The following is a 25,764-nucleotide window of genomic DNA, read 5'->3' on the forward strand; positions in this document are numbered from 1 at the left end:
TTCAGCTCAGGCCATGATCTTGGGGTCCTGGGATTGAGCCCCACATTGGGTTCACTGGGGAGTCTGCTTGTCAGTCTCCCTCTCCCTCTGCTCCTCCCCATTCTCATGCTCTCTCTCTCTCTCTTAAAAATTAAAATCTTAAAAAAGAAATGTGGTATATGTGTGTGTGTCTGTGTGTGTAATGAAATGTTATTCAGCCATACTATTCTTGCCATTTGCAACAACATGGATGGACCTAAGTGAAATAAATCAGTCAGAGAAAGACAAACACCATATTATTTCACTCGTATGTAGAATTTAAGAAACAAAATAAATGAACAAAGAAAAAAAGACAATCCAAAAAGCAGATTTTTAACTATCTGATCGAACTGATCATTTGTAGATCAGAGATCATTGATCAGAAAACAAACTGTTGCCTAAGGAGAGGTTTGTGGGCAGGATGGGTGAAACTGGTGAGGGGGATTAAGAGTGTACTTACCGTGATGAGCACTGAATAATGTATAAAACTGCTGAATCACTATATTGTATATCTGAAACTAATATGACACTTATGTTAACTATACTGGAATTAAAATGAAAAAAAGAAAAAGTCTAGATAAATTTCAATGAAAAAATAATATGTGCTTTTAATTTTTAGTGGCCTGTTAGATACAATTCATGTGTACTAATAATGATAGGTGAAACTTCCAAGTTCTCTAAATGACTCCAAATAAATATATCTGAGTATAAATAGCAAGCATTATTGTTCATTAGACTGTGTATCTTGACACAAAATTCTAGTTTTTATTTTTGAACTTCTAATGATCTGCTTGCATATATAATTCTATTTTCCAACTAACCATGGGAAAGGGATTAATTTTGCTCATCTATCTATAAAAAGTTGGTTACTTGAAAATATTTTTTATTTGCTAAGTAATTACCCTAACTAATATGAAATGCTTTTCTTATAGATCTGAATATTCTAGACTGGAATTTTCGAAATCTTGTTGCTGTAGCCCTTGGATCCTCTGTGTTCATATGGACTGGGGAAAACAACGTGATTGAAAATATAGACTTAAGTCTCAATTGTAACTATATATCCTCTGTGTCCTGGATAAAAGATGGAAACTGCCTGGCAGTTGGCACCAGTGAAGGAGAAGTACAAGTAATGGAAAGTTGTTTTTTTTCCTCAAAATGTGCTCTGTGTAATTGCTCAATAACTAAAATTGACTTTTAATAACAAGCTATTATACAACAGAGAATCTATATTAGTTGTGGCACTTGAAACTATGGGGAGTAAGAGGATATACCATTCTGTTTTTTTTTTCTGAATGGCATTTAATGAGGAGTTAAGGATACTCTATCTAGCTTTTCTTCACACAAGCTTTCCTTCTGTCATATTTACCTTCTTAGAAGTCTTTTTTCCCCCCAAATTTTATTTTTTAAAGTAATTTCTACACCCAGAGTGGGCTTGAACTCACAACTCTGAGATCAAGAGTTGCATGTTCCTGGGGCACCTGGGTGGCTCAGTGGTTGAGCATCTGCCTTTGGCTCAGGTAATGATCCTGGGGTCCTGGGATCAAGTCCCACATCAGCCCCCCCCCGCCACAGCAGGGAGCCTGCCTCTCCCTCTGCCTATGTCTCTGCCTCTCTCTCTGTGTCTCTCATGAATAAATAAAGAAAATCTTTAAAAAAAGTTGCATGCTCCTGATCAAGTCAACCAGGTACCCCTAAAAGTCTTTTCTCTAGTATTAAAGTTGGGCTTGTAGAATCTCCAGGGTTAGGACTTTGGAGAGAGGAAGATAACCGTCAGCTCTCCTTTCTCACCTCAAGCTGTGATCAGGAGCAGAGTTACTTAAAATGAAGGAATTTGTTTCTGATAAGCTCTCTGAAATGGTAATTTACCCATATTCTATCAACCTATTTAATTTCTCGTGTATTATTATTACTAGCAATACTATAAACAATATTGCTCATATGTTCAATGACTTTGGAGGGCCATAGATAGCTCTCATTGCTTTCTCATCTCTACAATGATATTGGATGCTTTGAAGGTTATGTCATGATTTCTTCTTGCACCAAATTCTTCTTTCTCATATGGGTCAGTGTATCATTTGTAGGTGGCAGAAAAGGAGTCTTTTAGCCTGTCGGTGGATTTCTAGATACGAAATTCCATAATTTAGAAGAAACTAGAAGTGTGAGAGCCATTCTCAACCTGTGGCTGTGCACTGAATTCACCTGGGGAGCTTTCAAATAAATGTCTTTAAAAAAATGCCATATCCACAGATCCTACCTCCATTATGAAATCAGAATGGCTAGCATCCAGAGCAAGCTCTGCAGGTGATGTCATGACAGTTGACATGTCAGACGATGTTGAGTCAGACAATGTCAGACATGTTGAGTAATGCTTCCCAGGGTTAAGGGAGCTAAGCTTTCGTGTTGTACAAAGACTGGCTGTATCAACAATAATTGCCATCAGGCCTTTAGAAGACAGTGGGCTCTGAAAAAGACAATGTTATGTAACTCTGTTTGTTCATTTTTTTTTTCAGTTATGGGATGTGATAACTAAAAAGCGGCTGAGAAATATGCTTGGTCATTTGTCAGTGGTTGGGGCTCTGAGCTGGAATCACTCTATTCTCAGCAGGTAAGAAGCGTCTTAATGGAACACATTAGATTTGTGTGTTCACTCACCAAGTTTGGGAGGCTGAGTGAACCAAAAGCAAAACTAAAACAAAACCAAACCAAACAGGATATTAGTTAGTTTCAGTTATGATCCTACCCTCTTGCATGTTCTGATCTTCTGGTGATATAAGTGGTCCAGTGGCCACGGATACCATGGTGGCTCTGTGCCTGCACCGTATGCTAGTACTGGGAAGTGATGTTCAGGATTCACTAAATTGTTCAGATAAAAGGTCAAACTCTGTTTAAGCAAACAGTTTCTCTGTACCAAGCCATACCTACCAGAGGGATATTTTGTTGCAATCAAGTATTTATTGTTATCAGGATCAATAATTTGGACTATGGTAAGCTTTCTGGGGCATATTTCCAATTCACAGACCCACAGATGTCAAAACTGGAAGGAGCCACATAGATCAGCTATCTCCATGGTTCTCAAACTTGAGCATGCATCAACATCACCTGAAGGACTCTGTTTTTTACTTTATTTTATATTTTTTAAAGATTTCACTCATTCATTCATGAGAGACACACACACACACAGAGGCAGAGACACAGGCAGAGGGAGAAGGCTCCACGCAGGGAGCCCGATGCGGGACTCAATCCCGGGTCTCCAGGACCACGCCCTGGGCCAAAGGCAGGCGCTAAACCGCTGAGCCACCCAGGGATCCCAAAGGGCTCTTTAAAACACAGATTGATGGTCTGTCTTTAGGAATTTCTGATTTAGTAGGTCTGAAGTTGCTTTGATAATTTGCATTTTCTATTTTCCAAAGTGATGCTGATGCTTCATCACTTTTGAGAACTACCAATGTAGTCTAACTACTTCTTTTTAACCAGAAAAGTTAAGTGACTGTCCCTATGATCCTACATAATTGATCTAAATATGCACTGTTTTTAATAATTGCCATTCATTTTTATACCATAGTTCTTAAGGTAGGTTTAAATTAAATAGATTCCAAGGCCTTTTACAATTTAAGTAGCTAAGAAATAAATTTGAGATTTCAATACCTTGTGATTGTAAGTCAAAGTTAAAGCCACTTAAAAAAAACTGTATAAAAGGCTAATTATTTACTATGAGAAGCTGTTGTAGTGAAGTCAGTTCTATATTTGAATTCTTTTTACAGTCTGCATTGTTTAACTTTAGTTATATCATCCACAAGGAAAATGAACAGATCTTTTCTTATAGTAGCAGGTAACATTTTTGGAGTAATGGATGCTAGGCATTGTGCTATACTCTTTATGTGCATAATTGTGTTTTAATCCCTGCAGTGATGCTATACAATGGTTTCTAATACCCCCCCCCCCCACCCCGCGCAACCTATTCTTAATGAATAAACTGAGATACTAGCCTGAGGTCACATGGTAAGTAAAAGGGACAGAGTCCAGCTTTGAACCCAGGTGGTCTGGCTGCAGAGTTCCTATTGTTCATCTGAATGCTGTTCAGTGTGTCTGGCGCCTGAATAGTTTTTACAAATATGATACTGGATTTTGAGAAATTTCAGAAATAATTATATGTAGTTGTTTACTTATTCCTTGTAGACAATTAGTCCAGAAAGAGTTCATTTGATAGAGTAATAGGATCTTTATTGTTATTTGGATCCAAATCACTGTGCATGAGTAGACATTATCCACTGATTTTGAATCACATTACAGTTTGCTGTGACATATATTTCAGATGTTAGTAACATTAACAAAACTAATAGTGGATTTGTAGATTAATAGAAAGAGGAAATAATACTTCATGCTTTCGAATGCTCGAGTTTTCTGTCAAAAACCTGCCCCTCTACCTTTGTGCAGCGGATCCAGGCTGGGCCGTGTTTATCACCACGATGTTCGGGAAGCCCAGCATCACGTTGGATCACTTCACCACAAGCAAGCTGTCTGTGCTCTGAAGTGGTCGCCTGACGGCAGGCTGCTTTCCAGTGGCTGTAGTGATGGACTGCTGGCAATATGGCCCCATGACCCAGGTGTGAGAACACAGACTCAACCGCTGAAAGTTATATCCCAAACTACAGCAGTCAAGGTAAGACATCCAATAGCCTTCCAAGTTGCTCTTCACTCAGATATCACTGAGTATCCTTCACACATGAGAACAAAGCCATTAAGCCAATGCTTTGAGATTTTTCTTTCCCCAGAATTTGTTGTGGATTTTGCTACCACTCTCCTGAAAGACAACCCTATGTATACGCTCCATGTGTCCGTTTTTGTGGTTGTGACTGAAGCTTCTGAAAAAAAAAAAAAAAAAGGAAATATATTTTCTCTCACAACTGAGGAGTCCTGGTACATACAGCTGCTTCAAATACCGTCTAGATCGAGGGCCTTAAATAATGTCAGAACACTCTCTCTTTGGTTCTTGGCTCTGCCTGTCTCTGTTTAGTTTCATTCTTTATTCAGACATTTATTTTGTGGGCAAGATGGCTCTTAGCAGCTTCAAATTCAGATTCCCTCAAATGGGAATTGATTAGGAAACTATCATTCTTATAAGTCTGGTATAAAAGCCCCAGGCAGGACTCTGGTGTGACTTTGGGCACATTCTCATCTCTCAACAGGTAACTGTGGTCAGAGAGAGGGTACACTGATTGCTCAGGCCTAGGTCATGAGCTCACGCCATGAAAGGAAACCCATTGTCAGAAGAAGGAGGAGGGGTGGTGCCCAGTTAAACCAATATTCCACTGTGCTCTGTTTAATATGTATTTTTTTCTCTGTATTTTAAATTCTTATTTCTAGTAAAAAAAAATCCATATATTCATTCCTTTGGTGTCATAGATATGTGTCCTGGCCTCAACATAGACTCCCAGAATATTTATCACTCACAGAGCAAAGAAATGATTCTACTTTGTTAACTATGAGCAAATTTGTTAGAATGAGAACTTACATAGTTATCATGGGGTTTCCTTGTATAGGGTGTAATACGTAGCACCTGCTGCGAGGCATAGTGGTGGCTCAGTACTCTGGCTTGTGGTTTTTATTTTTAAAAATATTTTATTTATTTATTCATGACAGAGCAGAGAGAGAGAAGAAGAGATGTAAGCAGAGGGAGAAGCAGGCTCCTCGCAGGAAGTCCGATGTAGGACTTGATCCCCAGACCTGGGGTCACGCTCTGAGCCAAAGGCAGATGCTCAACCCCTGAGCCACCCAAGCATCCCTGGTGTGTGGTTTTTAATATCCATAGAACATTAAGAATGATTTTAGGTTCAAATTCCCATTCTTAATGATTTGAAAAAAATCTATAGAAAATGTATGTAAAATATCCTGTCTGCAAACAAAATGCAAAAACAGAATAAAGCAAAACAAAAACCGAACACATGAAAACCCAAGCAAAGCAATACAAGTTACTTTCTTACATGTCTTGTCAGAAACACAGTGAATTGAACCAAGACTTTCTGAAGCCTGAGCAAACTAAATCTGGTGGCAGCTAATAGCAGGATGGATGTATAAATAAGGATGCATAGATAAATATAACTGAAATATCTGTTATAATGTACTTTAAAATTACTATTAGTAATCATTTCAATGATCAATATAAATGTGTAATACTAAATCATATTTTTCAGAATAACTATAGTAACATAAATAAGTAAATCAAAGATAATTTTATTTTCTGAAATGTATTAGTTGAAATGCCTGAGAGTTTTTGGGGTATGAGCAATCGTGTGTGGCTCCATTCTGTCCTTTTTTCTCTGACCTAGAACCTAAAGACACAGGTAGACAAATAGGAGAAAGGCTTCATTTCATAACCAGATTTTAGGGGCACATGTCACCTACTCCAGGGGCAGATTTTTGCTCATAGGTCATGTTGAGTGTAGTTTTAAAAATATATTATTGGGTGGTTTTTCTTTGTTTAAAATATTTGCAGTTCTCAAAATTTGAGGAAGGCACCTAATAGGTGATTTCTAGTCCCTTAGAAGTGATCTCTAGAGAGTGCCACTGCTCCTGCCTTTGGATCAAAGGTCCAGAAGAACCATGGTCCTCGCAGACCTCTGCAAATCCTGCTCACCTGAGCGTGTCACCATCACAAGTTCACTTTCTCCAAAGCTGATCCACCTGTGTGATTATTTGAACTTTAAAGGCCATGGATTGGTGTCCCTGGCAGTCTGCAGTCCTTGCTGTTGGAGGCGGAATGAGAGATGGGCACTTACGTATCTTGGACATAAACACTGGGGGAAGTATCCAGACCCCGAGCACAAACTCACAGGTAAACATCTCTGCTGGACTTTGCCTTCATTTTGATCTTCCAGAACCTGTGAAAATGATTCCTGAGAGAGCACTGGACTCAAACAAACCTCTTTATACTTGCTGAGGAGGCTACGGGGATTTCAGTTCTTGACAGTTTCTTTCTTTCTTTCTTTTAAAGATTTTATTTATTTATGACAGAGAGAGAGAGAGAGAGAGAGAGAGAGAGAGAGAGAGAGAGAGGCAGAGAGACACAGGCAGAGGGAGAAGCAGGCTCCATGCAGGGAGCCTGATACAGGATTCGATTCGGGTCTCCAGGATCACGCCCTGGGCTGAAGGCAGCACTAAACCGCTGGGCCACCCGGGCTGCCCAGTTCTTGACAGTTTCTTTTTGTAAAACCTTTATCTGTGAGTTGAAAGCTGAACTGTGTATCCTTCCCTCCCCACTCGATTCCCCACATCTCCCTTCTTTCTCAGCATTGCTTTGACTGTGCTCACATTTGTAGGTTCAATGCACCTAAACCTATTTGTATGCTTAGTCTTCTGTTGGCCTTGGGACTAACAGAATTCCTCTAACACTCTAACCCCGGCTGTGGACTGGAGGATGGATGTGGATAGAGCATACTGCCTAGAATCAGTTCGAAATACATTCACGATGAATCAGATATTGCCATAATTCTGTATTTTTTGGGCCACAATTCCAGATTTGTTCCCTACTCTGGCTGCCTAAGACAAAGGAGATTGCAACTGGCCAAGGTACTCCTCAGAATGATGTGACTACATGGGTCTGTCCTGGTCTGGCCAGGTCAGGTGGATTTTTTGGTAAGTAAGTGGATGAGTAAAATACTGCGGACCTATAGCTAAGTGAGATGTCATTGTCAGGAAAAGCCTCAGATGAAAGATTTTTCTCTTCTGGCTCTGTGAAATATTTATTTTACCGAGGAAAAAAGCCTATACCCACTCCACCTCAGAGTGTGTATAGGTGTTTCTGAATTTGACCAAGACTGTTCATTACTTACAATGGTTATGTCTTCTTGTTTCATATGTGTGTGGATGAAGCAGTGATGATCAGGGATTCTTTCTTTCTTTTTTGAAGATTTAATTTATTCATGAGAGACACAAGGAGAGAGGTGGAGACATATGCAGAGGGAGAAGCAGGCTCCCTGTGGGGAGCCTGATGCAGGACTTGATCCCAGGACCCTGGGACTATGCCCTGAGCTAAAGGCAGACGCTCAACCACTGAGCCACCCAGGTGCCCCTCAGGAATAGCTTCTAAACTGTTTTTGAGCTCTGGAGTTAGTATTGTAACTCATCTTACCTTATTCTGCAGAAGAACCAGCAGTACTGGAATGTGTGGGAGTTTTTGCAATATGCATCTGCTATGTCTCAGGCACTTTTTGGGGGGGGGATGTTGAGGATATACATGTAAACAAGACAGATGTTATCTTTGCCTTTATGGACCCTATACTTTAGTGGGAAGAAACAGACCAAAAACCCCAAACATGTGTGTGTGTGTGTGTGTGTGTGTGTGTGTATATATCATATCACATATATATATATTTACATGTCACTAGATAGTGATAATATTAGGACTCTCTTTGCAGACTCTCAGAATGCTATCTGGCAACAACAAAACACCCTTAACAGAAAGACTTCCTGCTCCTGCTGCTCAGTCTGGCCTCAGAATGACTTTTATATCCCTAAGCTGTTATACCTTGTGATTTGGTAAATAAAAACGTATGCAGCTCTTAACAGAGCTACCTGGGTAGCCAGGAGAAAGGATCCACTAGTTGATCCTTTGCATATTTTAAATCATAAGATCTGCAATTCATGGGATATGTTTTCTGATTAGAGAAATATTTCTAATCAAGCCTTAAACCTGGTTCTCTACAAAACTACAATTCTAGGAGCTAGTTAGATCTTTCAGTGAGGTGGGGGCCTCTGATAGATCCTGGAGTCAGTATGCTGATACTTGGAGTGAAGAATGAACATGTCCGGTGCATTTTCTTTTTTGTCTAGCCTTGATAAGCTATAAATTATTCAGTTGTAATGCCTTGTGACTTTTCTGTTGATTGTAGATAGAATTCCAAAGAGTACTTTTAAACTTTTCTCCTCTTAATATGTTTATAGCTGGAGGAGATGCAGTTCCTTTTGAGCTCTCAGACACTAAAGCTCATCTCTGACCCAGTGGTTTCTTTCACATGCCATATTTTCCCCCAAGGGTTTAGCAGGTGGTTGTTATATGCATATACACATCATGTGGTTAGCATTAAAAAAATGAAATAGAATAGTACAGAATGGAAAAAATGTAAAAGTATGGTATTATTTTGTGAAACATTTGTTACAGTCGTGCAGCTCCATACACGTGTCTATATATGGGGCCCCTACATAAAATGTAGTTTTGAACTGTGGGTTGTGGTCATAAAGCTTGGAAAATGGTCATGCCTTTCCTTAGTCTCACCCTGTTAACCACAGTTCATGATTCTCTGAGGGGAAAATTCAGGTGAAGAGGCCTCACCCACCTAACTGCAGAAGAAAGAGAACTTACCATCATCCTTGCTCTCAAGGACCAAAAGTTGTAATTGACAAGCTTTGAAACAGGAGTAGGTAACTTTCTAGCCTGCAGGTCTGGCCTTTGCTTTGGTTTCACCAGTCCATAGCACATGCTATGGAAACCATTGATTGGTGGTCTCCTTTATGATAGCTGCATAAAGAAAACAAAACTTTCAATCCTTTCAGTGATAATACTCTTGGAATTTAGGGACGTAAATCCTAAAGGATGACCTTTGTTTGAGGTAAAGATGGCATTTCCCACTTAGTCTAGTAAATTAAGATTTTCACTAATAAGAGAGAAGTATTTCAAGAATGCCTTTGCTTCTAATCCAAACTCCATTTTCCTAACAAATTTTGCAAGTAGTTGTCCATTTTTTAAAGTCGAGACACTTTTAAAAGCCTGCTTTGGAAAAGATTTGGGACTTTTTTTTCCCTTTTCCACCTTTTTCCCCCTTTCTCTTTATCTCGACACATCATAATAAAGAATGAAAGTATGTTTATTACCTACTTTGTTTATTGAATTGACTTTTCTTAAGTTTAATTTAAAACCATTCATGTAATACTCTATATTTACCCTAAGTCAAGTGGTTTTCATTTATATTGCCTTAATTTATAAATGTGTAAAATAAATAAGGGACAGTGGTTTTCCATAGAATAGAGATTCTTTGCTCTGGGTTTGGAGAATGGGCTAAATGGTTAGACCACTGAATTTGATTGTAGTTCTGGCTCTGCCATTAGTTCTGTGACCTGGGACCAGGCAATTGATATTCCTGAATTTTCTTTTTTTCATCTATAAAATAAGGGAGCTACTTTGTATCTATGAATCTAAATTTTTTAATGTACTGACACACCCATGGCCAATCCCATGTCTCTTTGGGGGATGTGTGTGTGTGCGTGTGCATGTGTACATGCGTGAGTGTGAAGGAGAGCATTAGGGGTGATGTGTGCAGTTGGAAATAATCCCAAGTGTTTAAGATATGTCTCCCTCAGGAGTGGAATACACATGTGCACTCCTTTCTGTTGAGAATCTGTGTCAGAGCACAAGATTATTTCTGAAATTCTAGATCTCACTTGAGTTGTAAGTTGTACTGGTTCTATGAGATGACCACCCACCTAGCTAGATTTTATCTGTGCCCCCAAATACCTTTTCCATCAAAAACTTATTCCATCTCTTTCCTTCTCTCTATCCTCCTGGCCCCAGCCTCCTTTCATGGTTGGTATTTCCAGTGATATTTCCCTTCCCCCCCCCTTTTTTCTTTACATTGTTTTCCTTTAGTAACTTGTCATGTTCCGTTTTCATTTCACTTTTTGCTCTTTTTCTTGAATATATTATACTAATTTGGAAAGTCAGTGAAACTGTCAAAATGTTAGTTATCTCAATAAGGTACTTGTAATTAAAATATATGAGAACTACAATCACTAATTCTACTGTATTAAATATTAGGAGATATAGTTTGATAAACATGGCTTGTATGAAAACTGAGCAAGTAAGTGTATGTCGTTACCTGTAGTGTTCTGTGTAGTTACCTTATTGCTTAGTCTGCAGAGAATAATGACTTAGATGTCTGATTTGCTTTCACTTATTAAACTTGTTCACCATGGGATGATGTCTATAAAAAATCAGATACTGTTATATTAGATTAGGATTTAATAAAAATTGTGAAAGCTTAAAAAAAAAGTTTTTTTGGAGTCAGTTATGTCTGCTTTGTGCTAAACGTTTAATTTATTAACAGGGTTGGGTTAGGATAGATTTTGCCAAGCATTTTCCAAGGAACATGAGTCACTTGAGATGTTCACATCAGAAGGACTCTGGGCAAATAAGTTGCAGAAATGCTGTCTATTATAGTCTCTTCTCCTCGATAAAGCAGTCTTGAAATAAGGAATTCTGTTTTTTTTTTTTAACCTGGAGCTCCCAAACTAATGTGAACATTAAAAACTTTTCTCATTTTTAATACCTATTAACCTTATATAGAACTACTGTTCCATAGAGTGCTCTTTGGGAGATGATCAGTTAGATAATAACAAAAGGGGTATTGTCTCCAGAATGACATAATTAAGACTTGAGTATACTTTGGGGGAGTGCTTTTTGGATCCTTTCCTACTGGGCTGCCTCAATTTATTTGACTAGCTCCTTGAAACCTGGGTCCCAAGGGGATGACTTTTGGAGAGGATAAGAAGAAGGATGGGATGGGTGGCAGGAGCACACCAGTAGCAATTCCTGACTGTTGGTGGACTAGAGAAGATAGAACTGATAAGGGCTTGGGGCATGAGCTGTGTGGAGGGCTAGAAATGCTCTCCTAACAATATCCTTGTCAAATCCCTGGAAGCTGCAATTGTGACCTTATTTGGCAAAGGGGTCTTTGCTGATGCAATCAAGCCAAGGTTTGTGAGATGAGATCATCCTGGATTATCCAGATGGGCCGTAAATCTGATGACAAGTGTCCTTAGAAGAGACAGACACACAGACGAGAGGGCCACATTACCACAGATGCAGAGAACAGTGTGATGTGGCCACAAATCAAAGGTAGGAGGCAAAGGTTGGAATCTCTCCCAGAGCCTCTAGAGGGAGCCAGCTCTGCTGACTCCTTGATTCTGAACTTCTGGTCACCAGAACTAGGAGAAAATAAATTTCTCTAGTCTCAAGCAGTTTGTGGGAATTTGTTATGGGAACCCTAGGAAACTAAGATAGGGGGAAGAGCTCTTAAAGGGAAACCCAGTGAAGCAAAATCTCAGCCACATTCTGATGCTGCTCATAGTCAGCCACAGCAAAGGCGCAGTGGGAGCGCCAGCTCCAAACATGGCAGGTTTCAGAGAAGCCTTCATCCTGGGATGGGGTATGTGGCTGCCACCTCAGCAACAGACCTTATAATATAGGACATGAACTGTCTTATCTTCTTCCCACAGGCCACAGAGGCAGAGTGTTGCACCTGGCTTTGAGTCCAGACCAGACCCGAGTGTTTTCTGCTGCAGCTGATGGTACAGCCTGTGTATGGAACTGCTGTCGCTCAGCCCTCCTATGAGCTCTGGTTTCTTCACTTTGAAGTGAGAATAATGACAGTGGCCTTGTCTTCTCCATGAGGTTGTTGTGAGGATCAAACAAGATGGAAGTGCTTTTCCTGAGGTGAATGTCTGTTCTCCTGACCTTCTCTCTCAGGTTACTTTATTTGCTCTGTTCCTCCAGTTGCATTTCCCAGATGTTGTCTTTGCCTCTTCTCTATTTTCCCCTCTCTCATCCTCTTCTTTTCTTCCTCCTTTTTCATTTTTTTAAATCTCTATCTCTTCCTTATTAGGGATGCATTTCCACTGCAATAGTCAAAATATCTATAGCAGAGATGTCCGAACATTTTTTCCCACTTGACTTTTCTCCCAAGCTCCAGCCTCATAGAAATGCCTCTGGATATTTCCTTTCTAAGATATTTCCTGTCTTTAGCTCAAACAAAATACATTAAAAACATAACTTATTCACTTGAAAAATATTGACCAAAATCCTACTATAAGCTAGACAGTATGCTAAGCATGCACATTATTTCCTCTCAAAATGAGATCCTCTGTAGGATTCCTTTGTCCCTCTTCATGGTCTCATCCTTATCCTGGTCATCCCATCATTCTGGGAGCCTCCTAATTATTTTGCTCCATGCTTACTGTGGTTACTCTTTGTTCTCTTTTGTTTCATCCTAGTCATGTCCTGAATACTTAATGACCACTCAGTTGTAATTCCTTCTAACTGGTTTTCTTGTCTTTATTCTTCATGAGTCTCCATTCCACTGTTAGGTTACATTTCTAAAAGCATGATGGTGATCTTCTCAGCTCCCTGTTCAGAAACTCTCAGTGACTCCCTATTACCTAAACCCTTTACCTCAACCTTAGGGTCCTGAGCCCAGAATTCGAAGTTAGGGAATCTGCGCTTATCTTGGCTCTGCCATAAAGTAAGTGACCTTGGGTATATCTTAACATTTACAAGAATAGGAATTTGGATTTTGGATTTGGATTTGATAATTACTAAGCTTTTTTTTTAAATAATAAATTTATTTTTTATTGGTGTTCAATTTGCCAACATACACAATAACACCCAGTGCTCATCCCGTCAAGTGCCCCCCTCAGTGCTCGCCACCCAGTCACCCCCACCCCCGTCCTCCTCCCCTTCTACCACCCCTAGTTCGTTTCCCAGAGTTAGGAGTCTTCCATGTTCTGTCTCCCTTTCTGATATTTCCTACCTGTTTCTTCTCCCTTTCCCTCTATTCCCTTTCACTATTATCTATATTCCCCAAATGAATGAGACCATATAATGTTACTAAGCTTTTTTAAGGCTCAGTCGGGCCACTGTGTTCTCTTTTTAAGTAGGCTCCATACCCAGCATGGAGCCCAATATGGGGATTTGAACTCACAACTCTGAGATCAAGACCCGAGCTGAGATCAAGAGTCAGGCTCTCAACTGACTGAGCCACCCAGGCATCTCTGTTCTATTTTTAAAATGTTAATCTTCACTCATCTCCTGTGTTGATCCTGGGATAAGTCTTGTGATTTCCTGCCTTGTGTCTTTGTTGGAGCTTTTCTTCTGGTCTGGAATTCCACTATCCTCTTCCTTGTCTTTGCTCATCTAAGTCTTAACTTCTCCAGAAAGTGTTTTGAGATGATGTTACTTGGGTTTGAACTCTTGGCATCAGTCTATACCACCCATTTGATATTAATGTACTATTCATATCAAGATATGAACATTTCTTGTTCCCTAAGGACTTCCATATACCCACCCTCAGTCAGCACCTCTCCATTATTGTGACCGCTATCACTATAGATTAGTTTTGTCTTATGCTGACCTGCAGATAAATGGAACCACACATTATACATTCTTTTTGTCTGACTTCTTTCACTACTATTAAGTTTGTGATATTAATTCATGTTGTTACATGTAGCTGTAGGTTTTTTCATTGCTGTGTAGTATTCCATTGTATAAATGTACAACTGCTTATCCATTTTGTTGTGGGTAAATATTTGAGCTACTTTCAGGTTTGACTTTCAAGAATAAAGTTGTGGAGTGCCTGGGTGTCTCAGTTGGTTAAGGATCTAACTCTTGATTTTTGGCTCAGGTCATGATCTCAGGGTCATGAAATCAAGCCTCATGTCAGGCTCTGTACTTAGTGGGGAGTCTGCTTGGGATTCTCTCTCTCCCTCTCCCTTAACACCTCACCCTCCTCTCATGCTCTTTCTAAAAAAAATAAATCTATTTTTCCAAAAAAGGTAAAATTGCAATGCACATTCTTAAACAATCTTTGGTGGACAAAAGCACTCATTCCTGTTGGGCATATGCCCAGGTATGGGATCGCTAGGTGAATGAATATATGTCTGTTGAGTTTTAAGTAGTCATTGCCAGCTTTCCTAAGAAGTATCAGTTTACACTTCCACCAGCAACAAGTGAAGTTTCCATGCTCCTGCTTTTTAAGTGGACTTCAAAATCTGTAATGTTGCCAGTAGGGGATATCCCATCCTCTTATTGCTAAGTACTATTAGGAATTATAACACTTCACAATACAAAATAGGGATTATAGCAGGTATGTACAGTCGTATCATCCTAATGACCTTCTTAGAGCCTCTAGTGTTAGATATTAGCACCAGACCTCACTTTTTAGTGTAGGGATTCCCATCCCCAGGTGCATATTGGAATCATTGGGGAGATTATATAAAGAATATGATGTCCTGGGTTTCACTGAATACAATTAAATAAAAATTTCTGGAAGTGGGGCCTGAGCATTTGTAATTGAACTAAGCTCCCTTCTTTAAGAGGCTGTCTCTTGGTGCTGATGTGTGTCTTGGTTTGAGTGTACTGTGTGTGTGTGTGTGTGTGTGTGTGTGTGTGTACTTGGAACTGATGGAAATGGAAGGAATCCATTCACATAATCACATTTTGAAGTGGCTGCTGGACTGATGACTACCCACTGAGTTCAATGTGTTGAATAACAACATAGGGGGTTTTCAGATTTTTCAAGGAAACTTTGAGCACTTACTCCCTAGTATGTGATGCCAGCCACTGTAAACATTGTGTTGGCTGGACCCAACCCAGGATCAGGGATGAGGAGAACCAAGATATCACCTAGATAATCAAAGGCTTATAAGCAAATAATGAGATAGGAGACTGACTTTCTGCTGTATACTTTTCTTGTCTGGGCCAAGTGCATCATTTCTGTCTCCTAGAATTTTAATTTCTTTTTTTTAAGATTATTTATTTACTTATTCATGAGAGACACAGAGAGAAAGGCAGAGACATAGGCAGAAGGAGAAGCAGGCTCTCCCATGGGGAGCCTGATGGAGGATTCGATCCCAGGACCCTGGGATCACGACCTGAGCTGAAGGCAGATACTCAAACACTGAGCCACCCAGATGCCCCTAGAATTTTAATTTCTACTTCTCACTTGCCTTTGGAAAACACTATAAGATATTTCCTCCCCTAGTTCTTTCTTAGACTCAAGTTCTTACAGATAAATGGATATATAGACAGCACATGTGGATGTGGTGTAATGGCCTTAGAAGTGCAAACTCATTTCCTTTTAACCCAAATGCTCCAGAATGGCTGTTCCTGTTTCCTGCAGAATTGCTGAGCCCATCACTGTATTTATTACCAGACAGATATGACCTTATTGTCACTCCTGCTCATTGGGACAATGAGTTATTCAAGCAAAGTACGTATGCCAATTGACACATGGATGACACTGGTGACATTGGTTCCCTCATCTCTCCCTTGCAATATCCATAAGGTTGTCATATCACTCTGCTTCACTTTGCCAGTGCAGATCTTCTGCCCACTAAAGTTAAAGGAGAAATGGGTCCAATTACATAAATTGATTTTATTTATGCTAAGAGTAAGAAATCACAGCAGGTGCCCATCCTGTAAATGATGAATAACAAAATTCTACTCTCGAAACCGATACTATACTACATGTTAACTAACTGGAATGTAAATAAAAATTTGAAGCAAACAGTGAAAAAAGAAGTGACAGCAGATGAAGTGAAATACAATTATCTAAACTACCCCCTTCATAGTCTTATTTATCCAGCTGAGATACTTCTGTGACAGAAAAGTATAGATGCCGGGTCCTCGAGGGTCTCCGCATTTCCCTGGAAGGCCAAAAGCAGTAACGCCTCTAATAATACCCTCACATATCAAAGGGCTTCCAGAATCTCCCTGGAAGAAAACAAGAGAGGTAGTGGGGATCAGCATGGAACATGATCACTGGTAAATGGAAAAAATTCTATTTAATGTGCAACATTCAATGTGGAGTTAAGATCAACCTTGACTTAAATGAAAATTAGTGCTGAAGAGCCCAAAATATTTGGAAATATTTTAATATGTTAAAATTGGCATACTTAATTTATTTATGAACCAGTGAATGTAAAATAAAACTTGTTGCTCATGTTATCCGATAATTTTGAGACTGATTCTGCTTTAGAAAGGAAGCCCTCCTATTTGTTATTTTCTTAAAATGCTTAATAACTCAAGGGGTAAAATGGTCAAATGCAGATGGGATGTTGAAGCAAAGAGTAAGCACCATGTTTTCTAGTTTCTCTAGCACATTAACTGTTTTCCCAAAGGAACAAAACCAAAGGAACTTTTCCCTTCATCCTGTCAAAGAAACAGAAACTGCTCCCCTAAATCCCTTTGGAGCATCTGACACTACTAGATGAGAGCTCCTGGAAACCAGTGATTATACTTCAGAGCTAACGGGCTCCTCCAGCAGAGAGGCTTCAGTTAGCTGTGAGTCACTGCTTTATGTCCTGACTGTGCCATCTACTGTGTGACCCTGCATGGAACTCTAGAATCAGCATATTTAAATGTATTTGAGATCTAGAGTCCAAAGTGGCCATTTCACTGCTCTGGCTTTAGGGAAGATCATGGGTGCTAGACAGATGACCACTGAGGCACATACATAGAGCTCTGCGAATGCCAGGTTCTGAGGGCCCAACTCCTTCCCAGTCATATGAAGGCATCAGCAATCCCACCTTTTCAGGCAAAAATTGGCCTATGAGTGTATGAACTAAGGAAATATGTGAGAGCCTGGGACCCCTCCCGGACAGATATACGTCACACAGGGCATGAAATTTTCATAATGAGTCCTTTAGGTTTAATTCATCCACGGCCAATTCTAAGGGGGTCTTGGGCACTAAGAGAATGGAAGAATGATCACTAAGCTTTGACCCTAGACGGTGGCTGTGGAGAGGGACAGGCATACTGGGATGCTGCTTTGGCCTCAGGATGTTTCCTGTGGTTCCAAGGGCATGAAAGTTCTGGGTTCCTGCATTGCCAGTGTGATGGATGAGGGGAGGGGAGGAAGGAGGAGGGAGAGCAAAGGAGAGAGAGTGGAAAGGTATAGAGGACAAATGTTATCTCTTCCTGGGATTTGCCTAGCCTTGGTCCTGAAATCAAGCCATTCAGATTCTGCAGGTGTTTGGACAAGCTTCTGGGAAGAACAGAGCTCCCTGGGTCTCTCAGTCTCTGACTCAAACTCCCAGACAACCTACATTGCAGCTCCTCTTCAGAGGAGGCCCTTACAGGGTCTTTGGGAAAGGTGAGAAATGATAAACTTGGCTTAAAATTTTATAAGGTGTCTCTGCTACTTCAATCTTTAAGCAGGGCCCTGGCCTGGTGCTTCTCAGGGAACTCTGGGACGGATGCTTGCATAGTCTCTGCATGGGTCAAATTTGGAAGTTGCTTCCTGGGGACTGAGCTTGGCTCTAGGGAGCTGTAGAATCTGGCCAGAGATCCGTAGTCAGGCTTGGAAAGGACAGGCATTTCAGACTTGCTTGGTTACATGGCAGGTGAATTTTGAGGGGAGTGTTGAGGTGGGGGAAACAGCACTGAAAGCCCTAGAGGAACCCTGACTTCAGCTCTCCTGGATGGTACATATTTCCAAACTGAGATCTGTATACTTTTGTATGAAAAACGAGAAAACAACTGCTTTTCAGTGTGCGTGTGTGTGTGTGTGTGTGTTTATGTAACATCAAGATGTAGTAGGTCAACCCATGCATCTGTAATGAACTCGTTTCTGATGAGCAACTTATTTGAGCTGAGAACATTAATTTATTTGGCGTTTTATAAAATTTCCATTAAAAAAAGCACTAGGACCTTGTGGAAGCCAACGCCGTAACAAGACAAAGCATGATGTGACGTGTTCTTTATCTGCCTGACTTACTCCAACAGCTACAACATGGGATCTTATTTCACTTACGTTGCATGAGTCTTTTCCACCATTGAGGCTGCCGGCACAGATCATATTCAGTCCAATCACAGGATTATAATTATAGTGCTTTTCATCATTGCAGATTCTTCTGTTTATGACGGTGATATTGACTTCTCTCAGAGTGTCAGACTGAGGGGAGTTATTGTGAATTCTTCCCCAGCCTGCGACTCGACACATGGTTCCCGGTTTCACATCATCCCCCCTCTTGGGAAGCCGGAGGATACTCACTTTTTTATTAACTTTTGCTTTTTTCTTCAGCTGTTAGAAGACAATCATGAAGACTTAACAAAATGAGAGCATTTATTTATTTTTTAAATTTTTATTTATTTATGATAGTCACACAGAGAGAGAGAGAGAGAGAGAGAGAGAGAGAGAGAGAGGCAGAGACACAGGCAGAGGGAGAAGCAGGCTCCATGCACCGGGAACCCGACGTGGGATTTGATCCCGGGTCTCCAGGATCACGCCCTGGGCCAAAGGCAGGCACTAAACCGCTGTGCCACCCAGGGATCCCCAAATGAGAGCATTTAAATGTTCATATTTCCATTTAAATTCTAGCCCAACCTTTGGTGGACTCCATTATGTAGCTATGGTCTTTAGCTAGAGGGCACAGAGGAAAGAAAGAATTTCCATCTTGGAGGCCAGAGGAGGTTCTGTGACTTTGAAGTCATTTAAAGGTACATACCTGTAAAAGTTTCAGATCCCCCTCATGTGTGTCCGGGTCAAAGCACGGATAGGGAAACTCTTTCTTAACAAACATAATCTGTTTTTCCGACTCCTTCTTGGTGATTGAGTGAGCTCCAAGAATGACCTGGGAATTTTTGTCCCTGAAAACAGACACAACACTATTAACTGGGTTTACTCTTTATATCAGGAGCTGAGCCTATTAAGTGACAGCCTTACTGTCTCATTTGTAAATATACAATCTGTGGCACTACTTGTTTGTAGCTCAGAAAGAAAAAAACATGTACTTTAAAGACTAAGAAGTTGTTTATGAATCTAGTATCGTCACCATGAGCTTCTTTGTCACCTGCTAAACTAGGTTCACCAAAAAACATACAAGAGAATTCCATGGCATCTAGGCCTCCTCATTCTCCTTGAGCCCTGATAAAGTCAGGTTACCAAATACTGGAAAACAAAGGTCTCAGGAGCCTAGAGATGGAAGTAAAAGGCACTCAGTAGTTATAGAGGAACGCACTGAAGTGATCTTTGTAAGAGAACAACACACTCAAATGGGAAAACTTTCAGAAATATGTCTGCCCGATGAAGGACCCTATTTGCATGGCACTGAGTGTGTCTATATTGGGGGGATGGTGATCTGAAGCAGGGGCCCAGGATTCTTTCTTTGTTTTACTCCCTGCTAAAGGTTCATTTTGGTTAATAAAATCAAAATACTCAGGGGTCCCCTGGCTGGCTCAGTTAAGTAGAACCTGCACCTTTTGATCTCAGGGTTGTGAGTTCAAGCTCCATGTTGGGCATGGAGCCTACTTAAAAAAATACTCTCTGGTGTGTTAATAATTAAGGTTATCATCATTCACAACCTAGTATAAATTAAACCAACCAGATAGTCACACTGTCATTTTTCTATTATGTCAGCTGATGTGAGTTTCACCTAAGAAACTAGAACAGTAGTTTCAGTAGAGCATACCTTGATGATGAAATGTTCTATACATCTGCCCTGTCCAATGTGGTAGCCACTAATCACATGTGGCTACTGAGGGCCTGAATTGTGGCCAGTGTCAACAAGGAACTAAATTTGTAATTATATTTAACTTTAAATTCATAGATCCACATGTAAATTCAAATAATCAATATGACAGTAGCCACTATACTGGGCAGCCCAGGTTGAGGGGCTTGATTTAGGGAATGGAGGAAAGGCTAGGACTGGAAGAGCTTTGAAGATAGTGGTCAGCAAGGGTTAAGAGATGGCTAAGGTGTGAGAGAAGTTCATAAAGGTTTTAGAAACAAGCTTTCTTCACTTGACTGTTGTGTTCAGGCTCCCGAGGAGACAATTTTACCCTCCCATACTGTGGTTAATTCTCTCTAGTTATGAAGTCAAGACCAGAAGCAAAGCCTTGCAGCATCCGGACCCAGCAGCTCTATAGAAGTCTGACACAAAGCATGTGGGTGCTTACTGGGGATTCCTCAATGGCTGATACTTTGGGGCCGAGTCTGGGCTTACCTCCCTGTGGGGGTAAAGCAGTTTCCCAGAGATTTAAGTGATGTGAAGATATATGTGAGCTTCCTGTGGTTTTATTCTCTTTATTAATATTCCCCTAAATGAGAATATCTCCACAAACATTTTTCAGAACCCAAGCACTTACAGGACACAGTGAGCTGCTGTCAATACCCAGTCTTCTGCAATCAGGGCTCCAGCACATATTTTTTTTCCTTTAAGTAGCACCATGTAGGGTCTTGAATGAGGACTCACTTGATTTCCTCCAATAATTTCTACACAGAAATCTGTTAAAAAGAAAAAGACAACTCCTATCAGTGCCCACCTTAAAGAGCTCTACTTAAAGTTATGTTCCTAAGACCAGAAATGCTTTTCCTGCTTGGAGAGGAAACAGGTGACACAGCATCCCCCCACTCTCCCCTCATGCAGATGTAAATCCCATTCCTGTTGGACTCCCTGAGAGGATTCTGTTCTTTCATCCATGGAAGCTATGCCATTGGCAGTCTAGGGATTATCAGGCTGGAAATATGCCACAATCTCTGACCTCGAGCCTCAGGGCTTGCAAAGGGCAAAGAGCTGTGCAATGGTTTGGCGCAGTTGCTAAGGAGATGCTAGTGATGATGGCAACCTTGAGTGCACTCCCCCCTCCTCCCTTCTGGCTGAGTATTAATCTGGTGGAAACAGAATAGTTTTTAGAGGCTGGAAAACTGCCCTTTTGTTTTTGTAAAAACACACAGCTTATAAACTGATAAGCTTTTTGTTGTGCCCCCACCTATAAGTTCTTTGGTCCTTGTGAGACTCTGTTTCATTGAGATTTGTACTCTCCTCATTCATAAGTTGAAGAATAATATCTACTGCCCTGGGGCGCCTGGGTGGCTCAGTAGTTGAGCATCTGCCTTTGGCTCAGGTCAAGATCCTGGGGTCCTGGGATTGAGTCCCACATCAGGCTCCCTGTGTGGAGCCTGCTTCTCCCTCTGTCTATGTCTCTGCCTCTCTCTCTGTGTGTCTCATGAATAAATAAATAAAATCTTAAAAAATGCATCTATGGCACCTTGGGGTCCCCTTCAACCTGCAGACTGAAATACACGGTTTAACCCAACAGCTTTTCCAATGAGGTAGGAGATGGGAGGAGAGAAGATGCTGGAAGGAGAGAACTGTGCCTTAGTCAAATTTCCTTGATGACAGAGCAGGAGTACAGCTCCTGTTCATTATTAGAAACAATAGGCCTGCACACAAGGCATACCACCCATGCTGGTTTAGCAATCCCGTGCCTCTGTGATACACATTTAGTCCTTCACCTCCTGTGCCAGATGTTCTTGGATTCTCCTAAAATATTTCTTTTGGCCACTGGCTGAGACTCATGGTTTCTTAAATAGGGCACAGTGCCTTTTGCTCCCTTAATAATGCCGACTCCCTGCCAAAGTCACAGTAAGATGTGAAAGATGAGGGCGAGGGAAGGGGAAGAGTGGTCCTGAGGGCTCCAATTTCCAGAAGCATGTTGGGAAGGGGAAAGATGAGGCTTTAACAGTTAAAGGACAAGAAGCCCAGAAAACTTCCCTCCCATATCAGCTTTTCCTTGAGTGAGTCATGCATGGAAAGACTTTTAAAGGCTCATCTTTGGACCTTGTGGGTTGCAGAAGTCATAAACTCAATAGAATAAGTTTATTTGACAGAATCACTTGCTTGGTGAGCACATCCACCAGCCTCAGAAAAAAAAAAAAGTCAACGTCTGCAACCAATCATCCCTAAAAGGGTAAAGGTAGAGGTTAGAGCAGGTGAGAAACTTTTGGAAACTAGCAATTTTTGTTCCTCACCCAGAATCAAAATAAATGAGAATCTCGGGAGCTGGGGCTGGATGTAAGTATTGTTTAAAAAGACCTCCAGAAATACAAATCCAAACCACAATGAGATACCACCTCACACCAGTGAGAATGGGGAAAATTAACAAGGCAGGAAACCACAAATGTTGGAGAGGATGTGGAGAAAGGGGAACCCTCTTACACTGTTGGTGGGAGTGTGAACTGGTGCAGCCACTCTGGAAAACTGTGTGGAGGTTCCTCAAAGAGTTAAAAATAGACCTGCCCTATGACCCAGCAATTGCACTGTTAGGGATTTACCCCAAAGATTCAGATGCAATGAAACGCTGGGACACCTGCACCCCGATGTTTCTAGCAGCAATGTCCACAATAGCCAAACTGTGGAAGGAGCCTCGGTGTCCAACGAAAGATGAATGGATAAAGAAGATGTGGTTTATGTATACAATGGAATATTCCTCGGCCATTAGAAACGACAAATACCCACCATTTGCTTCAACGTGGATGGAACTGGAGGGTATTATGCTGAGTGAAGTAAGTCAATCGGAGAAGAACAAACAGTGTATGTTCTCATTCATTTGGGGAATATGAATAATAGTGAAAGGGAATATAAGGGAAGGGAGAAGAAATGTGTGGGAAATATCAGAGAGGGACACAGAACATAAAGACTCCTAACTCTGGGAAACGAACTAGGGGTGGTGGAAGGGGAGGAGGGCGGGGGGTGGGGGTGAATAGGTGATGGGCACTAAGGGGGACACTTGACGGGATGAGCACTGGGTGTTATTCTGTATGTTGGTAAATTGAACACCAATAAAAATTAATTTATTAAAAAAAAAAAAGACCTCCAGAGTATTCTAATGTGTGGGAGAGTTGAGACTGCTGGGCCAGAGCATCAAGTCTTACTTTGCTCTATCTATCCTTTTTATGGGCCCACATTGCTCTCTTTGACCACAGGAAACAAAGCAGAGCAGAACAAGCTGCCTTTGTTGTTTCCGTTTAAGAAAAGCTGTAACTGGATTTTTAAAAATCTACTCTGTTTTCAATGTTGTGGAGGATTTAACATGCCTAAACACAGTCATACTATGCCATGCTTATGCTATGCCTGCCCTTTTGTCCCAAATGTGCTGCAATCTTGTTATTTTAAAAATTTCTTCTCATTTTTAGGTGCAAGATAAACCATAGAACTTTCTTGGGAATTCCTGGTGAGACAGGTTTTTGCACCAACCCCTGACCACCATTCCCACCTCCAAAAGTTGACAGACCTTGGGATGAAGCCATGGTTGCTTCTTGTCAGTGCACTTTAGGCAGCCTTAGAGCAGAAGGTTTTCAAGGAAAATCTAAAGCCACTCAGGGGCTATAACCCATCTTCTGATAATGCCATGAGCTTCACAGCATTTCAGATTGATGCCCATGTAGTTCATCTAAAACCAGGCATGTTGATTACTACTTAGTATGCCAAAGAATTAACGTAATACAAAATATCATAGCACTTCCAAAGAGTCAGTGTGGTGACATTCCCAATGGCACACTAGACTAGAGAAATGATATAAATTCAGATCGTTCCTGATTTGTTTTGGGTGACCTAAGTCGAGTCAGGGTTTTTTTTTTTTTTTAAACTTTTGTTTAAAACCATCTAGGTATTTTCTGCAGCAAGAAAGGAAAGAACGCCACTATTCCTTTCCTGAGAGGTACTATTTATTTTCCTCACTCATGCATTTTTGTTTATTTGGTTGCGTTGACATTGTCTTTTTGGCAACTTTCAAGTCATAAATTGGCAGCAGTAAGCACCAGTGGTTCTATTATTTTTTTGTGAAGAAATTTTAAAGAGGACAGAAGGATTTTTTTCCTTCTAAAATAAAGATATAGAACCCAAGGGAGAATATTAAAGCATGGGGAACAAATATCTCCTCTTATATCTACCTATTATTGCCAAAAGTTTGCTGAAAGTCTGCTCCACTTTGCTTGATGGATATAATGGAAATGACGAGAATCAATCTTACCTCCAGGAACCAGCAGGAGAAAAATAGCAATGGAGAAAGAGGATGCCAGAAACGTGCAGGAGTTCCTCATTGTGGCTGTTGTCCCCACATCAATCGGCGTGGAAATCTGTGTTAGTTCTTGACTGACTGTATCTATATATTGAGGGTGCAAAGGATGTGGTTTTTTTTCTTTCCAATTTCAAAGTTGAGCCTTCAGAAATGAAACACAAGTGAGAACAGTGAATAATTGCTCATAACCAGTGGGTATGCTTTCCTATGCTAGGACAGCTGAGGGAGGAAAGGACAACTCTGTAGTGTGGGTGGGGGCGAGAGGACCTTCTTGCCTTCAGAACACAGTCCAAAAAAGAGACTCTAACATGTCTCGGGAGAAATTTGGAGGATTCTAGCTTTCATCAGCAGTAATACTGTCTTCCATATCCTCTAATGGAACTGTTGCGATTTAAATTAGAGCTTTGAAAAAAAAAAACTGGTCAGCAACCACAGTTTTTTCTAATTATCTCCTTGGGTTATATAAGGACTAACAGGACAAGGGCAAGTGGAGATGCAGGAGAGAGTCTTATTTATTAATAAGCTCCTGCTAGATTTTCCTTCCCCATTTTGTGGAGGATAATTTATTGTGCTCCTCTCTGAAGTCTGTGGCAGGTGTGGAGACAGAGAAGGTGGGGGTAGGGAGTGTCTGGTCTTTTCAGCCCTCTGTGTTTCCCTTGATTGTTTGATTATACATCTTGAGATACAAGAAAGATACTGAGTTTCCCTTTCCTCCCATCCTCCTTCCCTCTCTCTTTCCCTCCCTCCCCCTGCCCCACTTTCTTCCTTCTTTCTGGATTTAGATAAAGGAGAATGGTAGTCAGACATGGCTATTTTGTTCTAACACTGAGGAATGTCTTTCTTTAAGACAGATGAACCTCAGTCCCTCAAGGAACAATATTCAGTATGCTTTTTATTGCAAATATGTGTTTTTTCTGAGCTAAGGATGTGGTCTTTATTATAATACATATGGTTATATGTTCTTTCAGGGTGTTTGGTATTACACCAACCATCTCCAGAGTTAACATGCTGATAACTCAGATTAGTGGTTTTTCAGAAATCACATGATTGTTTGAGAGATCCCTACTGAGACCCCTATGTTTCCTTTTCTCCAGAGATTATTAATGCATCAAAAGTTATTC

At 40.7% G+C, this 25,764-nt stretch overlaps 2 protein-coding genes across 4 annotated transcripts in view; one reads left to right on the plus strand and one right to left on the minus strand.

Annotated features, from left to right (window-relative positions):
* CDC20B (cell division cycle 20B) overlaps window positions 1-12,402 on the plus strand; it is a 44,670-nt gene extending 32,268 nt beyond the window's left edge. Inside the window, exons 7-12 of one of the 3 annotated variants that reach the window (XM_055332872.1) lie at window positions 951-1,144; window positions 2,529-2,623; window positions 4,453-4,678; window positions 6,725-6,850; window positions 7,533-7,650; window positions 12,286-12,402. In XM_055332872.1, coding sequence (XP_055188847.1) covers window positions 951-1,144; window positions 2,529-2,623; window positions 4,453-4,678; window positions 6,725-6,850; window positions 7,533-7,650; window positions 12,286-12,401 — 875 coding nt within the window. In that variant the 3' untranslated portion in view covers window position 12,402. The remainder of the gene's footprint in view (window positions 1-950; window positions 1,145-2,528; window positions 2,624-4,452; window positions 4,679-6,724; window positions 6,851-7,532; window positions 7,651-12,285) is intronic. The other 2 variants (XM_055332873.1, XM_055332874.1) reach the window with 2 other exon arrangements.
* Window positions 12,403-16,265: 3,863 nt separating this feature from the next.
* GZMA (granzyme A) lies at window positions 16,266-24,700 on the minus strand. The gene is made up of 5 exons (XM_055332724.1): window positions 24,596-24,700; window positions 20,930-21,068; window positions 19,291-19,432; window positions 18,597-18,866; window positions 16,266-16,555 (listed from the first exon to the last, which is right to left on the minus strand). Exons 1-5 carry the CDS (start codon window positions 24,663-24,665, stop codon window positions 16,394-16,396), a joined length of 783 nt encoding a protein of 260 aa, XP_055188699.1. The 5' UTR covers window positions 24,666-24,700; the 3' UTR covers window positions 16,266-16,393.
* Between the last annotated feature and the right edge of the window lie 1,064 nt (window positions 24,701-25,764).

The sequence above is a fragment of the Nyctereutes procyonoides genome, unplaced genomic scaffold, assembly GCF_905146905.1.
Source record: "Nyctereutes procyonoides isolate TBG_1078 unplaced genomic scaffold, NYPRO_anot_genome, whole genome shotgun sequence".
Lineage (NCBI taxonomy): Eukaryota > Metazoa > Chordata > Mammalia > Carnivora > Canidae > Nyctereutes > Nyctereutes procyonoides.